At 34.1% G+C, this 22,566-nt stretch overlaps 3 protein-coding genes across 3 annotated transcripts; 2 read left to right on the top strand and 1 right to left on the bottom strand.

Annotated features, from left to right (window-relative positions):
* The first annotated feature begins 1,550 nt into the window (after nucleotides 1–1,550).
* On the top strand, nucleotides 1,551–6,923 carry LOC134254568 (putative RNA polymerase II subunit B1 CTD phosphatase RPAP2). The gene is made up of 10 exons (XM_062737096.1): nucleotides 1,551–1,772; nucleotides 2,605–2,703; nucleotides 2,895–2,960; nucleotides 3,275–3,402; nucleotides 3,796–4,670; nucleotides 4,986–5,122; nucleotides 5,404–5,501; nucleotides 5,975–6,055; nucleotides 6,469–6,537; nucleotides 6,773–6,923. The coding sequence occupies exons 1-10, from the start codon at nucleotides 1,653–1,655 to the stop codon at nucleotides 6,915–6,917; spliced, it is 1,818 nt and encodes a 605-aa protein (XP_062593080.1). The 5' UTR covers nucleotides 1,551–1,652; the 3' UTR covers nucleotides 6,918–6,923.
* A 2,957-nt stretch (nucleotides 6,924–9,880) lies between these two features.
* LOC134254598 (uncharacterized) lies at nucleotides 9,881–14,326 on the bottom strand. Its single transcript, XM_062737127.1, has 5 exons — nucleotides 13,414–14,326; nucleotides 12,991–13,182; nucleotides 11,948–12,178; nucleotides 11,546–11,711; nucleotides 9,881–11,257 (listed from the first exon to the last, which is right to left on the bottom strand). The coding sequence occupies exons 1-5, from the start codon at nucleotides 13,414–13,416 to the stop codon at nucleotides 10,110–10,112; spliced, it is 1,740 nt and encodes a 579-aa protein (XP_062593111.1). The 5' UTR covers nucleotides 13,417–14,326; the 3' UTR covers nucleotides 9,881–10,109.
* A 3,102-nt stretch (nucleotides 14,327–17,428) lies between these two features.
* Nucleotides 17,429–21,667, top strand: LOC134254563 (DNA polymerase epsilon subunit 3-like). Its single transcript, XM_062737091.1, has 4 exons — nucleotides 17,429–17,533; nucleotides 20,229–20,341; nucleotides 20,443–20,647; nucleotides 21,149–21,667. Exons 2-4 carry the CDS (start codon nucleotides 20,276–20,278, stop codon nucleotides 21,457–21,459), a joined length of 582 nt encoding a protein of 193 aa, XP_062593075.1. The 5' UTR covers nucleotides 17,429–17,533; nucleotides 20,229–20,275; the 3' UTR covers nucleotides 21,460–21,667.
* Nucleotides 21,668–22,566: the final 899 nt, after the last annotated feature.

Raw genomic sequence — 22,566 nt, 5'->3', positions numbered from 1 at the left:
AAACGGCAAATACAATATTCAGTTATAAATTCTCATCATTTTTTATAGAATAATAAATAAAGAGAAAAAGATAAAAACTTTTTGCATTAGATATCCAATCAATAAAACTTTTTGACCGTTAATAATCGATATATGAACTAAGTAAATAAAGTTATTTTGAGAGTATTTTTCAAGATGGCTGCGCCCTATTGAACCGATGTTGCGCAAGCTAACATTGACTATTTTGGGGGCCTCTTCAGTTTTGAAGAGGTAATTTAATTGAAAGAATTGTTTAAAAACGATATTTAGGCTGTTTAAAGTTAATTCTACGTTTAACGTCACATCTAAAGTTCAAAACCTACGAGGGAGGGAGGAAAAAAATAAACAAACAAAATTTTCAAACAACTGTGAATTTATTCAAATTAACCTATTCAGTACATTTAAAACATTACAATTAAGTAGTAAGAGCATTTAATTGATATGATACATAGTTTTTCCTCAGTATGTAAATCAGTTTGAGTCCTATTGTTAGCAAACAATGTAGTCTAAGACTGAATGTGCAGGAAAGTGGCTTTTAACAAGGCCTCGGTTGTCCTTTGGATTTATTTTGCCACATGTTCATGGTATCCTGGAGGCAAATGCTTCTTCTTGTGGAAATAGTTGATCAGTATCTACATGTACAATTGAAATTATTGATGACAATATTTAAAACTGTTCCTGTTGAAATATCCTCAGATTGAATTAGGTCGTATTTTTTCTTAGTACTAGATCTACTAGCATTAAGTTTTGAAAGTGTGAATACTAATATTTGGACCATACTGATAGCTGTTAGATTATCTTTAATACCTTGAATTCCACACAAAAGATAGGATTCTTCGCATCTTGGAATACCTCAACCACTTTCCTTACTCTCCTTCACTTGAAAGGCCGAATCTTCGGGAAGCTTCTACCTGCTCAAATGGTTATGACAAGTATTATCTTTTCCAAAAATTGTAGCTATTTGTGGGTAATTGTAGCTATTTGTGGGTACATGAATTATGAAGAAATCAATTACTTTACTCATGACTATTCCTTTCGATTTTCACAGAAATATTTTTAATATGAAAAATAATAAATAAGATTTCAATTATGCTTTTCACTGTATATAAATCTTGGTTTTTGACACACTTTCCACTCAGTAAAAAAGTTTTTCGATTTTCTCCAAAATACAATGAAAAGTTCAGCCAATAGAATCACCAACTGAGAATCTGTCACTGTCAGTCTGTACATGTGATTCGAAGACTGACAAAAAAAATCAACAAACTAGACTTTGTCATTAACTTCAATCATAAAACCATCTATTCTTTACTTACATTTATGGTCGCTAACTCAGACTTTCTTTAATAAGACACCAAGTGGCCAACTGCCTTTACTGCGGCTATCAAAGCACATTTTCTGTCACTACGGGAAGCAGAATTCAGTCGCTAATTGTAGAACCGGAACGGTGTTTGTTTTTTTCAAAGACGAATTTCTCATAAACCTACGCGCGCGGGTGACGTTAAACGTAGTTTTAATTTTAAACAGCCTTAGTTAATATTTACCTTTGAAAATGAGTGACTCGGTCCAATATAGTTATTCTGCTTAGAACAGCTGAGGTGTAACGTTAACTTTTTTTTACCTCCCTGTGTTTCATTATGGACAAAAAATCTCTAGAAGCAAAAATACGTTATCAAGTAGCCTGTGAAGAAAAGGCACACCGTATTGTTGAACAACTTATAGAACCTGGAATATCAGAGAATGTGTTGACAGAAGCAGTATGTGAAGCTTTGTGTTTATATCTATTTTTTAATCATCATGATCATGTCACAAGCACCTCAATTTTTATCAGTCAGTTTCTCAGTAAGCCAAACATTGAAAAATTTTATCCTCTCTATATAATATGTTTTACGGTGTGACTATTGGGGCGAGCACAGTTATACCATCAAAAACACTTGAAAAATTGATCAGCCACTTCCAACATCAAACATCAAGCCGCATGAGACATCTCGAATATCTGTAACACACGACGTCACGGGGCTCGTCAGAGCTTACGGAGACAGCCAGGCATCTGGTTGAAACTATAGACTTAGTGAAATTTTGGTCAAAAAACATTGCAAAGCTATTTTGTGCTTCTTTGAAAGATTTCTACAAATTGAAAGACTTTTATGCTTTAAGTTATTATTTATTTATTTGTGCAATGGACATTGGGTAGTAAAGGAATTCTGGGAATGTTTCACAGAGAAATTTGCCTGATGTATGTACAGATTTCATTCCAAAGTTCCTCTGTTCTTACACGTTAGTCTTTTGTTGAGCTCGCTGTGCTCGCTATAAATTCATTAATTTATATAGAGAGTAGTATAATTTTTCAATGTATTAATATATAAAGATCATGATGGTAGAATTTTTCAATGTTTGACTATTTGAGCAACTGATTGATAAAAATTCAGGTGCCTGTGACCATGTATATATACTCAATTTTTAAATCCGCACTAAAGTCTTTATGGCAAAACAGCAAATAGATAAACTATTTCAAAGCATATTAATTTTTTCATTTTATTGTTACACATTGTATGTTGAATGAACTTTTTGTTGATTTTCTTTCCCTAGGGACTATACATTACACCTGACCACTACCAGGACATAACAGAAGAAAGATCAATCTCTCGTCTGTGTGGATATCCAATCTGTGATAACAGGATTACAAAAGTAAAGTTTTCCAGAAATAATTTAAACATCTATGTGACCTAGTCTCTTTTCAGACATTTCTCTCCTAAATTTTAAGATAGCTTTCTCGTTTTTTAACTGAAGATTTTTTTAAAAGCTAATCCTCTCAAAGAAATGGATTTTCCCCCAAAATTTAATTTTAAATTTCATTTTTGTATTTGATTTCTTTTCAGGTGTTGAGTCAGAAGTATCACATCTCAACAAAAACTAACAAAGTTTACGACATCACAGACAGGAAGGTCAGGAGATAGTTGTAAATGCTTAGGTTAAAATCTAGGAAATGAAAAATGCCTTCAGATTTCTCAATTCTAATTCAGAAATAAATTTTGTTTATTTAATACCATAGCTTGGTACGTATAAAAACAGTATACCAGGACATAATACACAAGACATATCGTGTATTTCTAAATTATCTATTTATTATTTCATGCAGTTCACTGTGCATTAATGCATTCATTATCCAGTTGTATAAAAAATATACCTGTTGGAAAAAGTACGTACCAAATTTAACTCTATCTATATTTATGTAAATGTAATGTTTTGAATATTACAGAACTTTTGCAGCAATGAATGCTACAAGGCATCAGTATTCTTCCAGAAACAAATTGCTACTTCTCCTCTATGGAGTAGAAAAGAAGAAAAACCCAAGCTAATAGAATTACTTCCAAAGGAACTGAACAGGTAGATACAGGAAAAATGCATTTGCCTTGAGAGAGAATTTTTGTGTTCATGAAAGAATTTACTAGTTATTCTTTAAAGGAATGTATTTCAATGTTTTTCTTTTTATGCACATTTTCTTTTTTCAAAAACGAAAACCAAATATACCTAGTCATTTTCTGATAAGTTAGAATTGACAATTTTTTTTTTTCACAAGTACCGGTACATGAAGCATAGGTATCAGTTAAGAATTTTGAACTTGCTTATAAGTTAAACCTTTTCAATTCAAACCAGAGATTTGTCCATTAGAAAGAATCAAATCAGTTTTTAAACTCTCTTTGGTATTCTTCTGTAAGATTTTCTTTTAGATATTTTTTAAAATGCATGAATAGGTAGTTTAATTTATTCTTTCTACAGAGGTTCTGTTGGAAAAGAAGTGATAAACACACATACAGAGCTGTACAGAGAGGCGAAAAGATTTAGAGATGAAGAGAAAAAGCTACAGCAAAAGGCAGCAAGGGAGAGAAGTATGGCAGAGGAGCAAGATAAAACTGTGCATGATGTTGTGGCAGGTGTTGAAAAACTCAATGTAAATGATGAAAATCAGAGTGACAAGAAAAATCCTGTATGTAAAGTTGAAGCAAAGGAAGACAAAGATAAACATGAGGAAAATTCTGGTCATCAAGAAAATAGAACTGAAAAACAGAAAGGGTCCTCTTCTGATGTATTATCTACTGCTTCTGAAAATGAACAAAGTGAAAAGATTAATAGACTAATGGCTCTTCTAGACAGGAGGAAACATTTGTTAGGAAAACTGGTACAAGATGAGAAAGCACAGTTACCATCTACAACTAACAGTGAAAAGGTATCAGCAGCTGAACATGCAGATGTCTCTGTAGCCAAACCATGTGAAGAAGACAATGATGACAGTGATGATTCATGCGATGACTCTGAAAAAGACTCTCAAAGTGATGTTAAAAATCGAAAAACCATTGTCCAGTCATGTGATACAGCCATTAGTGAAAAAGTCCCCAGTGGAGCGATTTCTCAAGATTCAGAAAATGTTTGTGTAAAGACAAAAAGGAAAGAAAACAACCCTTCTGAAATATCCTACTTAAGCATGGTGTGTGAGTTAATGAAGGAATGGATCACTCTGGAGACACTGAGGTTTCTGGATTGTCAGGATCAGGAGTTTGAGAGACAAGCTGGAGTAACTACAGAGATGGAGGCTAAAATAAAAGACCTCTGTAGAAGGGTGGATCAACAGGAAGCTGCACTTGATGGCCTTATAGGTATACCTTGCATATTTCTGTGATGTGACATAAATTAATTAAGAGAGTTTTTTGTTATATTCTAAAACACACTTTTTCTTCCCATTTTATCAAAGAAAATTAAAATATTCAATGACATATTGAATATGAACCAGAAGTGTGCAGATTGACCATTGCAGTTTTTTTGCTAAAGACTCTGCTTTATTTTGTTAAATGATTTAATGCATTGGTAAACTGGTTAAGTCCCATCATCAATAAGTTTTATAATATGATTTTTTCCACTATGTCATCTATACAATTATATGTTTTGAAACTGGACCTTGTTTGCCTTTACAGGTGAGCAAGAGAGTTTGGAGGATAAGCTCCCTGTTCGGTCGTTAGCACCAGATTACAAATCACTGAAGAAGGAAACTGAAGACTTCTCACAAAGGGTCAACAGCTTCTTTGCTGGTGGGAAAGCTGTCACCGAGAAGGTAAGTAAATGGATTTAAAGTGAAAAATACAAATATATGTACATGTACCTACAAACTTTGAGAAAAGAAGTGGTCAGATTCAGTTTTCATCAGTATTGTACTATTGTAATAATACTGATTTTTTTTTTTGGAACTGCAACTTTAGATCTTGTATGTATTTTTAAAAAAATGACTTTGGTTGTACTTCATTCACATTATACTTTTTAAATAGGGCTTAAAAAAGAACATATAAATTAAAATGTCAGCTGTTTATATAAATATTTGACCTTTGACTGTTTAAGGAGGTAAAGAGTCAGGCCCCCGTGTACCTGCCTTCTGTGGATTCTCACAACCAGCTGCTGATAAGACAGAGAATTGTGATGGATCAACTTAACAAAGTGTGAGTATCTCTGATCACAAACATACAGATAAACTTTGGTATCTCAAAGACTGATATCTCAAATATTATGGATTTGTCAAAGTGATAATGAAGTCTGATATACTTATTTTTTTTTTATATCTATTTTACTCTCGATATTTTGAATGCTGGGAATACAAAGTTTTTTCTACATCCTATTGAGTTCAAGATAATTAGGTTTGACTGTAGTTTAAAATTACCATGTTTAATATATTTAATATATTTGGACTTATATTGTAACTAAAAGACAGTAAATATGTCTTGTCAAACTGCACAAGTAATATTTATGAATATTTTCTTTTTGTGAAGATCATTTATAAATGTGATTTCTGGGTCGAATCAAAATGTATGTAAAATGATAAAGCTTATTTTTCAATGCTGATTATGCTGATCAAGCTAATTTTCCAGTGCTGATTATTTTGAAGTAAAATAGTTTAAAACATTAATCATTTTAGTATACCAGATCTCCTTCCACCATTGAAGCTCAGCATTCAGGATGTATTTACAGAACTAAAGCAGCTTGTTACAACATTCAGGTTTGTAATTGTGTTTTCTTCATTCATTGCTACATGTATAAGACATCATTAAAATGTTTTGTTTGATTTACTTCATCCCACATCTTTCAAGGTTATTTAATTTTTTTTTTGAAATCATATTACACATTGATAATCATAGTAAAAATCAGAGACCTAGAAAACTTCAATCTAAATTTTACTGCATACCAAAACTTAAACTGAGTACTGAAATAAAATGAGTAGGAGTAATTTGACGGGTCAATAAGGGTACATCAAAACTGATCAAACTGACTTATATGTTCATTTACTGGATTAGTGATAAAAAAAAATTCAGTAGGTTTTTCTCCAGAAACTGAGTAAATCTCTGTTATCAGTTACAGCAGTCAGTCCTTGGTATTCTGTAAATGTAATTTGTATAGTTTAATTTTTTGTAGGTTGACCAGTAAAAATATCTTGTTCAAACCAGCTGAATGGTCATTGGTTGGATTGCTGCTTCTCAAAATGTAAGGTTATTCAACTGAAAGCTGGTAACATACTATGCTTGATACATGTACATGTAAATACAAAACAATATGGAACTGTTTAGTTTATATGTACATGGATGTATATGATACAGAATCAAGCATCATATGTATCCCTTTCAAGTTTTCATTCTTAACAAATGTGCAAAAAATAATTTCAGTTGAATATCAGTTTGTAAGGTTGAATAAGAGTTTTTTTTCTGTTTTCTTTTTCCAGCTTATCCAGAAAAAATCTCCAGGTGTCCTGTGCCTTTCTGAACACCTCTGCTGTGGAATACTTCTCCATTTTCTTGGGCAGCATTGGGGAGGAATTAGAAAAGGTTGATCTACATGTGACTAAAATGCTTCAAAAGGGCAAATAAACTTAAATAAAATATTTTTTTGTCTTCCTTATTTTCATCTACATTGAAAACTTTCTAATCTGACACCTATGCAATCCATGTCACTGTGAACTCTTACCCATATTTAAATTCTTTTTTACCGTTTTTCTATTTTGTATAAAATACCGTGAAGTCCAATACTCTGTCTATTCTGATGCAAAATTTATGTCCCTTTGCATGTCAGATAAGACAAGTTTTACTGTATTATGCCACAAAATGGAAGTACTGGAAGTACTGTAAGGCAGAGGCATGAACACTGGACAATCAAATTGAAATTGGATGCTTACTATCTTAGTAAATATCTCAGTAAGTATTCAGTGTAACTAACATCTTGATTCAGTATAACTAATCATAGACATCAATAAAAGTTGAAGGGGTGCGTATCATTACCGCTACATTTCAAAATTTTCATTACCGCTACATAGTCATTACCGCTACAAAAAACCTTACATTTCCGCTACATAAAAAAGTATACATTACCGCTACATTGCTCTTTCGTTAGCCAGCCACATATGCGTGTACAGTACAACCTATAAATGCACGTTTCCCCTGCTCACCACGGGGAGGTGAAAGTAGGACTTTGAGCAGGATATTTTTTATTTTTATTAAAATCAATTTTATTTCATAGAACACAAAATAATTAAAATCAAGCACTGTTCATACATAAAATTCAATGTTTTGTCAAATGTTTTTTACACTATCGCTAAAACCTTGAAAGCCATTTGCTTGACATATTGTTGTTTTCTAAATTTATAACCATCGATAAGTAAGCCAGCATTCCCTCGAGTTGTAACAAACTTCTCAGTTGTGACCATAATGTTTAGATGACGCTAAATAATTAAATTTTGACTGCAAACATATTTATATAAATATATTCATTCTGATTAGATATTGAGTGATCATGAATTCTGTTGATTAAAGAACTCATACACTGAACCATACCTGGCTAAATCGATATGTAGCGGTAATGAGTTGTTTTGGGCTGATTCAATATGTAGCGGTAATGAGTTGTTTTTGGCCAGAAAAATGTAGCGGTAATGATCGGTCGAAAATCTGAAAAAATGTAGCGGTAATGAGTTGAAATTTTTGGCAATGTAGCGGTAATGTTGACCTCCCCGTTGGGATCCAGATCGTTGAAGAGAATTTTATAACTTATGTAACTGTATGTAAATGTAGAAGACAAAAAAGTCTTTCTGAACTAAAAATATAAATCGGTAATGGGTTGAATTTTTTGGCAATGTAGCGATAATGTTGACCTCCCCGTTGAAGATCCAGATCGTTGAAGAGAATTGTATAACTTATGTAACTGTATGTAAATGTAGAAGACTAATTTCTTCCCAAGTCAAGTCTTTCTGATCACTAAGCTAAATATAAATCCTTGATTGAATAGACTGTGTTTGACTGATTAACTATTGTTTCATCTAGTGAGATTACAAATGAACTTAAATGACCTTTGCTGTTAACCAATCGGAGTACAATACTGGAATTTGGTAATAAATTCAGCATAAGTTCAAATCCAAAGCTTAAACTGAAATTGGCATGTTTTTTTTCTGTTTATGATTTAGTTTCAGGTTAGGTTAAACAATTTTGATGATTAGCTCTTAGTTCTCCCGCATTTATGAGACATATCAGAATGCTTACCTGATTATACTTTAACTTTTCAATTGTCAACTCCTTACTTTTGTAGCAATATACCTTTATCACTTGCATTTAGGGTTTATATGCCTCTCGGCTGAATCGATGCGCAATAGCATGTATGTTCTGCGTTTGAACAATTCAAAAAATAAAAAATGTTTTATAGCAAGCTTTTCACAAAAATTCATTTTGATGAAACAAGGAAATTCAAAATTCACAATTAGGGCCCTTGTTCATAAATAAAGTCGTCATTTTGCAAGTTTATTGTTCGATACAATAATCGTGTCAGTATATACAACCTATCATTAAGTCAAATGCTGACTGACGTTTTTCAGTCTAATTGTTAGCGGGGTATTTTCATACCGTATTGTCTGCGGGGTTATTTTCTCAGTCATAACAAATATCACAAGGTTGGTGTGACCGGTCGGCAAGGAATGTTCATCCCTCCATGGCGCCTGACCCCACCTCTGATGTTTTTTGGGAGGCACTCATGTCATCATAACTATGCACTCCCAGGGTTTTATCATGTTTATAGGCTATATAATCAAAGCTTGAAAACAGATCAAAAAATGTAGCTCATCATAACTATGCACTATATGTACACACACCAACTGTGTATACATTACATGCTGTAAAATCACTAATTTTCGTTAGGGTTTAATTTTCGTTGTTTTCATTCAAGGTATAAAAGATGTACGAATTGATGTCCACCACGAAATGCAATTTTTCACATATACCGTACTTAGTTGGTTTATTTAATACCTAGCAGAGAATTTTCAAAGAAATAATGCATTTTCACTATAATCCCACATGAAGGGCCATGAATATATTTGGTAAAGGACCTGCTGAACACATGCAAAATTTGACTGCTTGATGTCCAGAAAATATTTTTGATTTTAATTTTAGTGGTTTTGGCCCCACCCCTCAGGCCCCAGGTATCTGAAATTCACAGTTGGTTTACATAATATTTGTGCCAAATTTGGTTTTTTTTGTTAAAAAAACAACTTTAAATGTTCAAATGTTAACACACGAAATATAATTTTAAAAAAATGTACTCTTTGCAATGTATTCATCGGAAAGGGAAGGGGAAATGTTACCATCCATGAGCTTCTCGGGCGTTTTCTTGGAACGTTTACCAATTGATTTTATTCTACTTTAAAAAATGGCAAAACTGTGACCACTGTCGGTCTCGTTATATGGACAAAAGTAGTATAGATTTCTTTTGTATTCAGCTTTCCCTTTTTATTAACTTCTCTTAGTATCAAAGTGATCTAGAAAATCAAGTTATCATTAAAACAATTTATGCAACTTTTAATTTCAAACATTGATGGAATACTATAGTATTGTGCAAATAGATGTCTAGAAGCATATAGTCCATTGTCTGTCTATAGATCTAAAAAAATATTTTAATTCAAAGAAATTTTGCCTATATCAATTTTATAATCAAGTAAAAAATTGATGTTCCACTCTTATTTACGGTACACGTGTAATTATAAGCAGTTGCCTAGAAGTATCCAGTTCATTATTTGACCATTTCGCCTATCCTCTTCTTTTAGACACGTCCTCGTCATTATAGGGCTCTGATGTATCGCTGTCTTCATACGCAACCGCTATTTCTCCCTCTTTAGACAGAGTATCGCTCGTTACTAAGTTACTGTCATCATGGCTGTCGTTTGGAATCCAGCTTCTGTCGTCTGATTCCGATTCCAACGAGTCGTCTGCTCGATTTACGTCAGTAATATACGTATCACTTTCAAACTGACAGTCTTCCTCGAAAGACCTCTTTCCGTCTGACGATTCGGGAAATTCGTCGTCGTCCTCTTCGTTGTCATCTTCTTCGTCGTCTTCAGCCTCGCTTACCTCGTCTTCTTCCTCTTCTTCGTCCTCGGATTTAGGTTCCTCGTACTTTACGATCCTGTACAGAGCCTCGGGGTTTGACCTTAGGTCACGTATAATGATCCTCAGGGCCTTCTCGGTTTTTTCTAACGTCTTTCGATCATGGTCGTGTAGAAGGTCAAGTTTGTTCAGAAAGAAAGACGGCGCAGATCTATTCCGAAGTTCTGACAAGAGAAACTCTAAGACGGCAAGCAACCATTCCTCACATTTGTGAATGTAGCCCATGCAACGTCTGTGAACATGTAAAATGGCGTGAATTATCATTCGGTACGATATAGATATAAATGCCTCCTGGTTTTCTCGTTTCATTTTGCCTATGATGAGAATTATATTGTCGAAATGCGCTCCTGTGTTCATTCCTGAAATAATTTTATAAGCACGATCTTCTAATGGTCCCGATCCAACCTGCCACGAAACAGCAATACTGGGATCGAATTTCGTTTTTAGATCCCATTTGAACATCCTTGCTTCTAGCAGAAAAAGTTCAACTCCTCTATCTATAGCCTTATTAATGGTGCAACGCATTTCAGAATTCGTCTCACCGTAAGGTCTGCGATTAGGAATCGGGATAGGTAGCGATAACTGTTTAGGGATTTCTTGAAGAGGTACGCATGGGATGAAATTGATTCTGAATTCCTTTGTGGGTGTTGCGTCAAAGAGTTCCGCAACTTCCAACCACAGTGTGCCATCCTTTGGAGATGTATAAGAACAAAGGTCAAAGGTTACAGGGCCAGGTTGATCGAACATGTAAACGATTTCACTCATAACAGCCTCCCGTGCCATTTCAAGACCTGAAACAAGTATGTATCAAAATAATGCTTGTCGGATATATTGTTTTTTAATTTATAACTTTGGAATAACGGTAATTTTCAGATATGAGCAGTTGATAAATTACGGTTATATTTTTCAATTCAGGATACTAAGCACTACTAGTATTTTGGTGCAATATGTTTTACTGTATACGTGTTGAGACGAAATAATTATCACATTGAGGAAATATGAACTTCGTCAATACAACGTTTTATAATCATGTGCAGAGGTTTTTTTAATGTATATAAGAAATATTTTTCGTATGGTACCTTTATTAAACCATCGAAGAACAAAGTCTGGTCTTATAACACCATGTCTATCAACACAATGCCCCCATTCGTGCTGAACCTGGATCCGCTCCACTTTTGGAATTGTGTCATTTATACAAAGTAACATTCTATGGCTTGGATATTCGCGTGGTCTCTTGTGGCGAAACTGAAAAAAATGTGCATATATACTGCTAAACTAGAGAACTGTTGCATGACATTCATTTCATGTTGGAAACGATTGATAAATCATATGCCCATAGGATTTTTTTTTGACAAATGAAAATCCAAGATGTGTAAATACTTTTTTAATATGGAGATGTTTCGTACTTTAAGATAAAATTTCTTTTTTATTTCTGAGTTAAATGATTTAATGAAAGCTGGTGAACATAATACTCAGTATACCATAAAAGTTTGCGGTCTCACAGGGCGTTTCAATGCCACACAGCACTGAAACACACAAGGATCAATAGCCCGGAAGTCCAAAATGTCCACTTTCCCGCTCTTCGTGGTCCGGATATAGCGCCGGAACAGAGAATGTAGACTGTTCGTCAGAAGGAGCATGCGCTCTGCAACATATCTAGCAGTGCCGAAGACTTCTTGTCTCTTATTCAAGATGTCCTGACGTTGTTGTGTCTGCAAAAAACCCGAAATTTAACGAGACATGCAATGTACGATCGAAAAATTAGAAGTGAACATGGATTTTCAATCTCAACAGTATCCCTCGCATGACTATTATAATTGAAAGATGTCCCTTAATTGCTATTTAAAGATTGGCGTTTTCTTTTTGGTTGATTTTTAACTATCGATCTCCGTTTTTGTGTAACCTAAAACTTTACAGAAAACGACTCTAACAGCATGTTTGACAAGAACATTAATTAGGATGCGGACCAAGTCAATAACTGCAATCAAGAGACATCTAGACGTGTCTGTAACAACTAAAAATCATTAAAAAATTAAATATAAATGGCATGCTTCAAATTTATATACATGTATACAATTACATATTTTAGAGAAAATACAATATTCTTATTAGCAATGCATTTTTTTCATAGAATTGCATGTAATATTGAAAGCTATATAGTATACAATTAAAACAGCTTTCACTTTACATTTTTTTGGCTATATATGTATCTAGATAAATCGCAAGCTTAGATATGGGCTTAAAATTGTAGAATTAGTCGATAAAGTCTAAATGTTGAAAGAAAAATCTTTGGTTTTCTAAGAAACCTTTTTGCTTCTATCATTTGTACACGCATCATAAACGGTATTATTTCACTATCTTTATGACTTTGTTCGTCACCTATTACACTGGTACCCGTTTAATTATGTGAGGATAATACAAGCCACTTTCAATATTAATATAAACACAGATACATTCAAACATGTTTGTTTTTTAACACTTAAAACTTCAAAATCGCGACCATGTCAGAGTAATTTGTACTCACCAAAACGGTTTTGAGAACTTGGTCCAGGGTAGGTCCATCATGGTCCTTGGACCGAGTCGTCTGCGCAGCATTAGAATTAAAACTCAGACTCAAATTGTCGTCATCCATCCATGACGTCATTGCCGATTTCTGTCGTCTGGGTGGGTCTGGGGGCCGATTTCGTCTAGCTGGAATGCTTGTCTTTGCCCTTCGCTGTAAAGAAGACATTGTTAAGCCCCTCTAGCTAGATGTACGTCTCCAATCTAGAATTAGCTTGTTGTCCATATCTCTTAAATCTTGGAATTCAATAGATGTATATCAATAATGCATGTACTTAATAAGATAATTGAAGTGAAACATGCTGGTATTTTATGGGAGAAAATGTCATTTATCTCGTGCGGATTGGGTTTTAGAAAGATATTGAAAAGATAGTTTATGTCTTACCATTTTTGAAAGATATGTCCAATGATACTAAAGGAGACCAATATACGGAAACGCATTACACATGGCCTGATCTTATGAACTCAATCAATACAGGGCACTCACTCCAGCTAATCCCTCAATGATATCTCAGTTCTTTCACCGGCTTGTATAAAATCCAGTTATATGTAACGACTTCCCTAACTAAGAATTGCATGCAATCTTTTTCTCAGACATCGAGAACAATTTTGATATAGACCATTCGTACCCACTTCGGAAAGTGTTTTAAACAATGGTCTGCATGAACTCCAATTAACGGTCGATTGACCGCAAAATCAAAGTATACACTTGGGAGAAATATATAGATTCCTAATATCTTTAGTAAGTTAGCCGGTCCAGGTTTTATCGACTCTAGAACATATTATTATTTTACAATGAATTCTGATCGTCCATGCATGCGTTTAACCCTTTAAAAGATTGAGCCGTATTTTATTCCGGCGCTCTTTTGTCTTTGGCGATCATTAACCCAAACAGATTACATACCCTAATAAGGATATTATCAGTTAACGGCGTCAGATGACGGTATAGTGTATGGCTGAAAACAATTGTACCTCAAAGATGCCTAGCTCCCTTAGAGCGGGAACCATCGGATTCCGATAGCAGATCGCGGGGGTGGAAGTAAGCGATATTAGCAAGGGAGACGTAAACTTTCATCTAGCTTAGTGGGGCAATACATCGAGTTCCTCAATCCATCTTGGTTGCGAACGTCCCAGTGGTATCAATATCTTGTATCTTCTCCAATACATGGCGCATTGGCTTATGAATATTCTTTAGTTTATTGCCTTATATACCATATGAATCATATTTATACTTCCTTTTCTCTGGACCTCTTAAATCTTTCACAGAGGCATCAAAGTTGTTTCCAAAGTTCTTATAATGTAATTATTCAGAAATGTTCGAACTCATGAATATACTAGGACTGCTCTTGTCTTTTTAAATCAAACATTGTGGAAATCATGAATAGCCCACGAATGAAGTGGACATACTCAGTAATTTTGTTAAGTTAATTGAAATATTGTACTTACCAAGTAAGAGATACAATCCTTTGGAAAATATAATGGTATCAAAAAGTAATAACGTATGAGTCTCTCAGTTAATTATTTTCACTCAGTAATTAGACTGTAAGACTGGTTATTGGGAAAAAAAGCTACGTATAATTGATTATTCGATGTGTAAATAAACTTTCAACAATAAGTTTTAAACACGTAATCAATATACATATGCACTGTGACATAAAGGGATGTTGTTTCCCTCAAAGTAGTATGCCTGTACTTGGTTAGTCTGTTAATTTTTTTTTAGAGTTTCTATTTTTCTCTTGAGGTGTATACCACGACTGTAGACTAACACTAAGTTTAATCGTTACACGAAGACAAGTCCGCCGAAATTTTTCAAATAAGCAGTGCAAGAATTTGCAAATTAACAGTCTACATTTTCCCCCGCCAAATAATTTCCCTACCCTTAATCTAATTACGATCAGATTTTCTTGGTAATTGTGATGTTATATAGGTTTAATGTGTTTCATAATAGACATGAGTATTATTTTACGTCTGGCACCTCTTGGAAAACTAAATAATTGCCAATGTAGCAAAAGTTCAACGTGTTGAATTTGTGAGAATCCGATATCACGTTTTTGATTAATTTTATTCATTCATAATCTCTGAGTAATTTATATCATATTGCACTGTGAATTATATAAGACACTTATCCAGTTTATTATTCTTTTTTTCAGAGGAGGGGGGAGGTCCAGCTCAGAAAAGTAGCAACGAAAAGAAAGGGGCATATTGAAGGGAATGATGGGGGATGTACTGTGTCTATATTCAATATATATAAATGAATTTGACAGAAAAGATCTAGAAAAGAAATATTGTGGATTCAAAAGACTTAGAACTGGTGTAACCAGACAATACAGTGTATTTATAATTTCCACACATATTACGATATGTACCCCTATACATATACATGTATACATGCTCCAGCAGTCCCAGAAAGCAGTACCCGGGACTGCTCTGGAACTGCTTTGTGTCAGGTTGGGTCTGGTCGGTACTGTACTATACGATTGTATACTTTACGCTATAGTTAGGGTTAGAGGTAGCCTAGAGTTAGGATTAGGCAGAAGGGGCAGAGACGTATCTATTACATTACGTCTCTGGAAGGGGTTAGGGCCATCTTCGCTATAGCCAAGGGTGACGATCCGAAAGAGGAGAGGAGCGGATCGTCACCCTTGGCTAGCGAAGATGGGTTAGAGCTAGCGTTACGTTTTCTAGATTGTCCTTGTTTTAGAGCAAACGTCTTGCGTTTTTTGTGTGTTTTTTAAGTTGTCTCTCTCCTCCGTCCCTTCAACTTTCTTTATCAATCAGTTCTTTTAAATTTGCTTTCTATATCCCACTTCCTTTCTCACCAATCTCCCTTTTCTCCGGGACCTAATAATTTTCCCACCTCCTTTTTCCCTTCACACCACCCTTACTCCTATGTTCAGTTTATCATGTGTGTTCCTGTACATTCCTATGAGCCCCCCCCCCCCCCCTTGTGGTATCATCCTACCTGCTTGGGTCGTGATATGAACAAACTTAAACCTACTCTACCTATACATACTATTTTTGAGTGCTTTCATACCTTTTTGACTTTCATGACATTACTACTCTTCCCCTATATTCTGAATATATTCCTATGTGAAACTGAGATCATCCAATACTGTTGTCCAACCCTGGCTCCAGGAGTCATGATTTGAATAAATTTAAATTCACACTATGTAAAAAAAGTATTCTCTTTAAATTTTGAATTTTTTTGCCCAATAATAAATCTTGAGAAGAAGATTTTTATAGGGATGACGACCGAGTTCAAACTTGCCGATCGGTTAACCGCAGCACACTCCGAACGATGAACCTTTTTATCGCATCAAATACAATGTACACAATCTCTTGATACACGGATATTGAGGGGTTTTATTTTCTTAAGTAAGGCCTTTCCATTTACACAAAAAGAAAAGACGTCATGTAGCTTTAATTCTTTATTGTTCAATCAAAACGCTTATTTTTCTCACCCTAAAATTCGATTTTTAATAAGCAACAAGAAACAGCAAAGAGAACCACGAAACACGTACATGTACAAACACACGTAATGTAGAGCTGAATATCATTTCCAAAAGCGAATGTTGTAAAAAAAAAAAAAAATCAAAGATATGTGTAACACTTGAAAAATTTTCTTTATTTTTAATTTGAGTCAAAACACAGGTGCTTGTGGACAGACCCCCGCCCCATACACCTTTGTGTCCAAAGATTTTTTTTTCATTAGTCTGTTTTCTTTCATTACATACATATTTAATATTAACATATATTCCAAATTACAATTTCAAAAATAAAAGTGAATAAAATGTACGAAAGCCTATTAGGATCAATCTATGGAGGAAAAATTAAAAGGCGTATTAACGCCTATCGAAAAGGCGTTTAACGCGAAAAAAGGCGTATTTACGCCTTTTCAAAAGACTGATATAACGTCTTTTTAAAAGGCAAGTATAATTTTTTTTCGAAAGGCATCATTACACATTTCCCTCCCCTAAAGGTGTTATTTTGCCTTTCCAAAAGGCGTAATTACTCGCTTTTAGAAAGATATACGCTTTTTTCGCGTTATTACACCTTTTCGAAAGGTGTTATAATGTCTTTTAAATTTTTGTCCCCATAAATTGATCCCAATAGGTTTTCGTAATAATGAAAAAAAAGACAATTAGCAAATAAAAATATCTTTGTTTTGACCTGGGGTGAGGGTGGGGGGTAGTGGGAGTTCCCTTACACAAGCACCTGCAATCTTCAAAATGTTTTATGCTTTCTTAAGGACAGATGATACAAACAAACGTTTATTAGCAATTTTGTTTAATAATAAATTTGCATTATTTATAATCAAAATAAATCCAAAAATATTTTTACCAAATTTATTGCCCTGAATGGAATATGGTATAGTACAACTTGACAAAAGGTGTGTATTTCCGGTTAATCGAGAAAATGCGGGAAATCAAACTGACAAAGAGACAAGATTATCGCTAAATGAATATTTTTTGATCACAAGTAAATATATTTATATTCATTTACAGGTAAGTAAATTCACAGTAGCCTACATCGTTCTGATGTTACAATATGCATGGATAATGTTTATTAACACAGTAACTGCGATATTAAAGTAGATAGTTTTAGTTTAGTCATGCATGATGATTATCATTACTTTGATGCATGAATTTGTTTTAAAAAAATCTAAAGACCTTTCTCTGATGTTTGTATTGAGATATAACGCTTTCTCAAAATACATTGCATTTGTATAGCGATCAAACGGGTTTGATCACCGATGGCCTGATGTTTTAAGTGAACACCTGAATGGGGGATTTCAGGTCTAATTTCGTATCACGGTCCTTCGCATTTTTCTCTTTTCCTGTTACATTTGTTGCCGTGCCACGCCCAGGAAATGACAGGCAAAGATCTGCCAGAGAAGAGCCTGGGTTGGTGTATTTGGAAGGGATGAATGCAGCAGTCAGAATTGCAGTTGTCAGTCACTGACTCATTGGCACAGGCACTTGTTTCGTATAGTATACAGTGCACCCTACCTATTTCTACCACAAGGTACCTAACTCAATTTCAGGATAAAACCAGAGACCTCAGAATAGATATTTGGAAGTCTCTGTTTTATTCTACGTCTTTAACTCAAACCGGAAATTGATATTGTATCTTGTCCTATGTCTTATTTTGTATCGAGAGTAATTGAGTGGTTTACAATAAATAGGCTCAATCAGAGACTTCTGAAACGATTTAATTGACAAGAAAAAAGTCTCTCAAAGCAAACGGTGTCATTTGAAAGTAGATTTATGATTGAAATATCAAAAAAATACGAGCTTTAAGCTGAGGTGCCTGAAATTGAGTTAACTGTGGTAAAAATAAGTGGGGGTGCCCCATATATACGAAACAAGTGCCTGTGCTCAGTGGCCAGAATATAGATTGAATGTTCATTTGTTAAAATGATATTTATCCTACGGTGAGGTCTTGTCCCGAGACAATATGTTAGATTATTCTAACTTGCCAGAATACTTTTTTTTGCTCTCTCCCGACTCAGGGTGAAATGAATGGGTTGGTAGGTAGGTGGAAAAATCTTTTTTCCAGAAAATTTCAACATATTTGTTGAAGGGATAAGAAGAATAAAAGAAAAAAAAAATTGTATCCTCACTATCCTGGAATATGAAAAAAAAGTTCTGAGTTGAGCCATTTTTAGTCAGTCGGTCAGGAGAGGGCAACCAAATAATTTTTTAAAAATGATCTTACTTTGACTGCTTGTGATGATCAAATGGGTTGAGCTGAATTCCCTGCAGGCTTCAGCTTTCCTTTTGGGAATCCTTTTCACTCTTTCACTCCCTATCACTACAAAGCTTTCATTTCTTACCTTTAAAAGGTTTAAATCCAACCAAAAATCAGGTTGTTACATGTAATTTCTCATACATGTAGCTCTGGCATATTCATTAAAACCTCCAACCAGTCAAGGTCATGAATAATCTGCTTCAATTTCTTTGAAATGGTTCTATTCTATACCTAATCGTAGAAGAACGAAGTTCAAGCAATATGAGCTGTAACTTTGATGTCAAAATTTTTTGTTGCTATTGGTAGTGGAGCTATTTTTGACACAATGTTAATTCATCACCTTAACCTAAGGTAATTATGGGAAGTTCAAGGTCATGCATTGGCAGAAAAGTTCAAACTTTTACTTTATAATATAGAATCATTGGAAGCTCATACTTAGTACAGAGATGGTTTATGACCTGTAGATATATTAAGACTGTAAATTTGTTACTGAGAACTAAACCAATTATTTTGCTGGCTGATCAATGATCATCAAATTCCTTTTGATTTTGGGCAAAATAGCTTCATCTATCAGTTTATATTTAATTTGTTTTAGTTTAAATACTTGTAAAGATTGGTGACAGTGTTGTATTCCACTCAGGTGACCGTTCAGGGGCTTCTTTTTATTGAACAGAATGTTTATTAGCATTTACTTTGTTATTTTACAATTCCATTTTGAAAACAAAAATTAAAAGTGGTACATGCCAAAGGTATAAATTTTAGTGCTAATGTTTATATTCTAATTATGCATGTACTATGCAATGATAAATTCAGCAGATCTACATATTATGTAGCTTATATGTTACATTAAAAGGTTTAGGATTTAGTTAATTTATTACATGTATTTAAAACTAGCCATAGAAGACAGCTGAATAATGATAATATTGAAATTTATCAGTTGTACTGAAATATTTAAGTTCATTTCCTATTGAATATTTCAAAAATGAAAAGAATCTTTTCTTGAGAATGGCAATTTTGTAAATCAAGGACAATAACTTTTTTATGGGTGTCTACAAACATTTCCATTTATAGAGTAACCTTTCTTGAAGTTAGTTGCCACTTTAAAGCTCTCTTATTGTTACTCTATTTACAGTGCTCTGTGTGTGCATGCAAACCTTCCATACATCTTTTTATATTATTTATTTTAATAAGAATTTATTTTCACTTATTTACTCCACACCCTCTTCTCCCCAAAAATTCATTTGTGTATGTATTAATATAGAGTTAGGTACAGAGAGTTATAAATAGTATTCATGAAAATATTGTCTTGCTTACTATAATGCTAAATAACTCTCTCCCTGATGAGATGTCACATATGTTTTTGGTCAGATCTGCAGTATCAAAAATTCAATATTGTCCTTGTGACTTGCTACAAAAATATCAATTGAATCATATTATTTTTTCTTTCAGAATTCATCACACCGTCTAACATTTTGTGGTGCTCAATTTGTTAAAATATGGCAGAGAGGCCTGAAGACTTGAATCTGCCAAATGCTGTTGTTACCAGAATCATCAAAGATGCAGTAAGGGAAAAAACATATACTTGATTTAAGCTATCTGTAAATAAATGTATTAATTTTGAAGAAGAAGGTAGGATTCTTTAGCCCATATTTTTCCCCTACAGATTCCAGAAGGGGTAAATGTTTCAAAGGAAGCGAGGCTAGCTATATCTAAAGCTGCCAGTGTGTTTGTTCTGTACGCTACCTCTTGTTCCAACAATTTCGCTCTGAAAGCCAAGAGGAAGACCATCAATGCCAATGATGTCATTAGTGCAATGGAGGAAATGGAGTTTGACCAGTTTGAGGGGCCTCTGAAGAAGTGTCTGGAAGGTAAGGTTAAGGACAGTATTTAATTTTCTCTTGAATGTAAACTTTTTGGAGGAATACATGTACAATTTATATACATTTAGCACAGCCACAGTCTGTGTCATAGTTTTATGCATTTACTGAATTACCATACTTTAGTTTAGATTTTTGTTCCATAAAAGGTACATGAACCTGTACATACTCTCATACAGAAAAGTTACTTTCAAGATGTCAAAAACTTTAACAAATTGAATTTCAAGAAAACTAAACCCACAGGAATTTGTAATCTATTTTTTTTTTCTGTTTTTTAAATTTTTATTTGAAGATCTTTCCTAATTGTGTATGATTTTATTTGCCTGACAGGGAATATATATTTGCACAGTTTCATTAGGACAAAACTAAGGCTCTTAGATGATATATATCATTCTCTTGAATGTCATCTTTTATGCATCTTGAGTTTATATGTATCTACTTTACAACTCTTAATTTTCCAGTAATTCACCTTTATACTTCACTTTATTTCAGCATACAGAAATGAACAGAAAAACAAGAAACAGGCAAACGAAAAGAAGAAGAAAGAAAAAGAGATGGAAGCACTTGCAGCCGAAGACGTAGAAGAAGAAATAGAGGAAGATGATGATGATGGCAATGATGGGGACAATGAAAAGGATGAAGATTTTGTGGCAGATGAGGAAGATGAAGAAGACGATGAAGAAGAAGGTGAAGAAGAGTCAGTGGGAGGGGGGAGTGTGGTGAATGACAATGCCAGTGTGTCGGGTAGTGTTACAGGTAGTGTAACGGGAAGTGTGGTGGAGATTTCAGATGATGATGGCTGACAGGGAAAGGGGGGATGAGGGGTGGTCAATGACATTGCTATAGTGGCAGATAGTGAAATGGAAAATGTGTTGGATATTTCAGATTATGAGAACTGACCAGGAATCTGTGTTTTGTATTATTAGTATTGAATATATATCTGTATGGATGAACTGTTAAAATTGTTAGGAATACTTGTATTAAATCATGCAAATATGCAAACTTGTGTAATGTCATTTGCATCCTGCAGGCGAATGATTTTCCAAAATCTGGAAAATTTTTGTTTAAAAAAATTAATAGTGTTTTAATGAACTTTGACTTTGAGAGAAGTTACATGCCAATAGTAATTAATCACTGTAACTAATGTGATTGAATGAAAAAAATCTTTGAATCGTTACCTTTCAAGTACAAAATTTTGATAAGTAATTGAAGGTAATGACAAACGAAAATAAATTTTCTCAAGTATCCCTGCATAGCACACTGGTATAAAATTTGATAAAATCTAAAGAAAAAAAATAGAGGGATTTTTGCCACTACAACACGTATTCTGACTTCTAAGCAGAAGCAGAAATTTTCAAAGATGAATGCATTTCATTTGAAGAAGCATCTATGGTCCTCACAATTATGTTCAATAAAGCCCAGTTTTAACTTCAGAGTCCATGACCCCGAGGGGGCATGAATTTTAAAATTTTGGAAACTGTGTCCTTGCTTATCACAACTATTCGCCTAGTTAGTCTGCTGAAAACGCAGGGGGAGAGAACATTTTCAAATGTATTAGCTACTGTACTTTCACTGTATGTGATCAACTGATCAATAGAGTCCCGTGAAGAATTGCACAGGTTTGGTAGAAGACCCAGTGCAATACAACCATGCCACAATTTACTTGATTTGTAGAAGAAATTAATAAGATCTTGGAAACTGCAACTTCATATAGTATATCATGCAATTAAAAAGGTCACTGGAGTCTCTGGTGCCCCCAAAATAGTCATTAATTCCAGATAGAGTTGTCTCTCATTGATCCTTGAGAAAATATTTCTGGAACCAACAATAACTCTATCATCTTGTAGTAATTGTGTAAATGATTGTGGAACTACGTACATTTTATCACCGTCTCAAAATCAATCTGTGAT

The sequence above is a fragment of the Saccostrea cucullata genome, unplaced genomic scaffold (assembly GCF_032062105.1).
Source record: "Saccostrea cucullata isolate Sc308-1 unplaced genomic scaffold, CSIRO_AGI_Scuc_v1 ctg354, whole genome shotgun sequence".
NCBI lineage: Eukaryota > Metazoa > Mollusca > Bivalvia > Ostreida > Ostreidae > Saccostrea > Saccostrea cuccullata.
The sequence above is the reverse complement of the archived record's forward strand: the minus strand, read 5'-3'. Positions and strand labels throughout refer to the sequence as shown.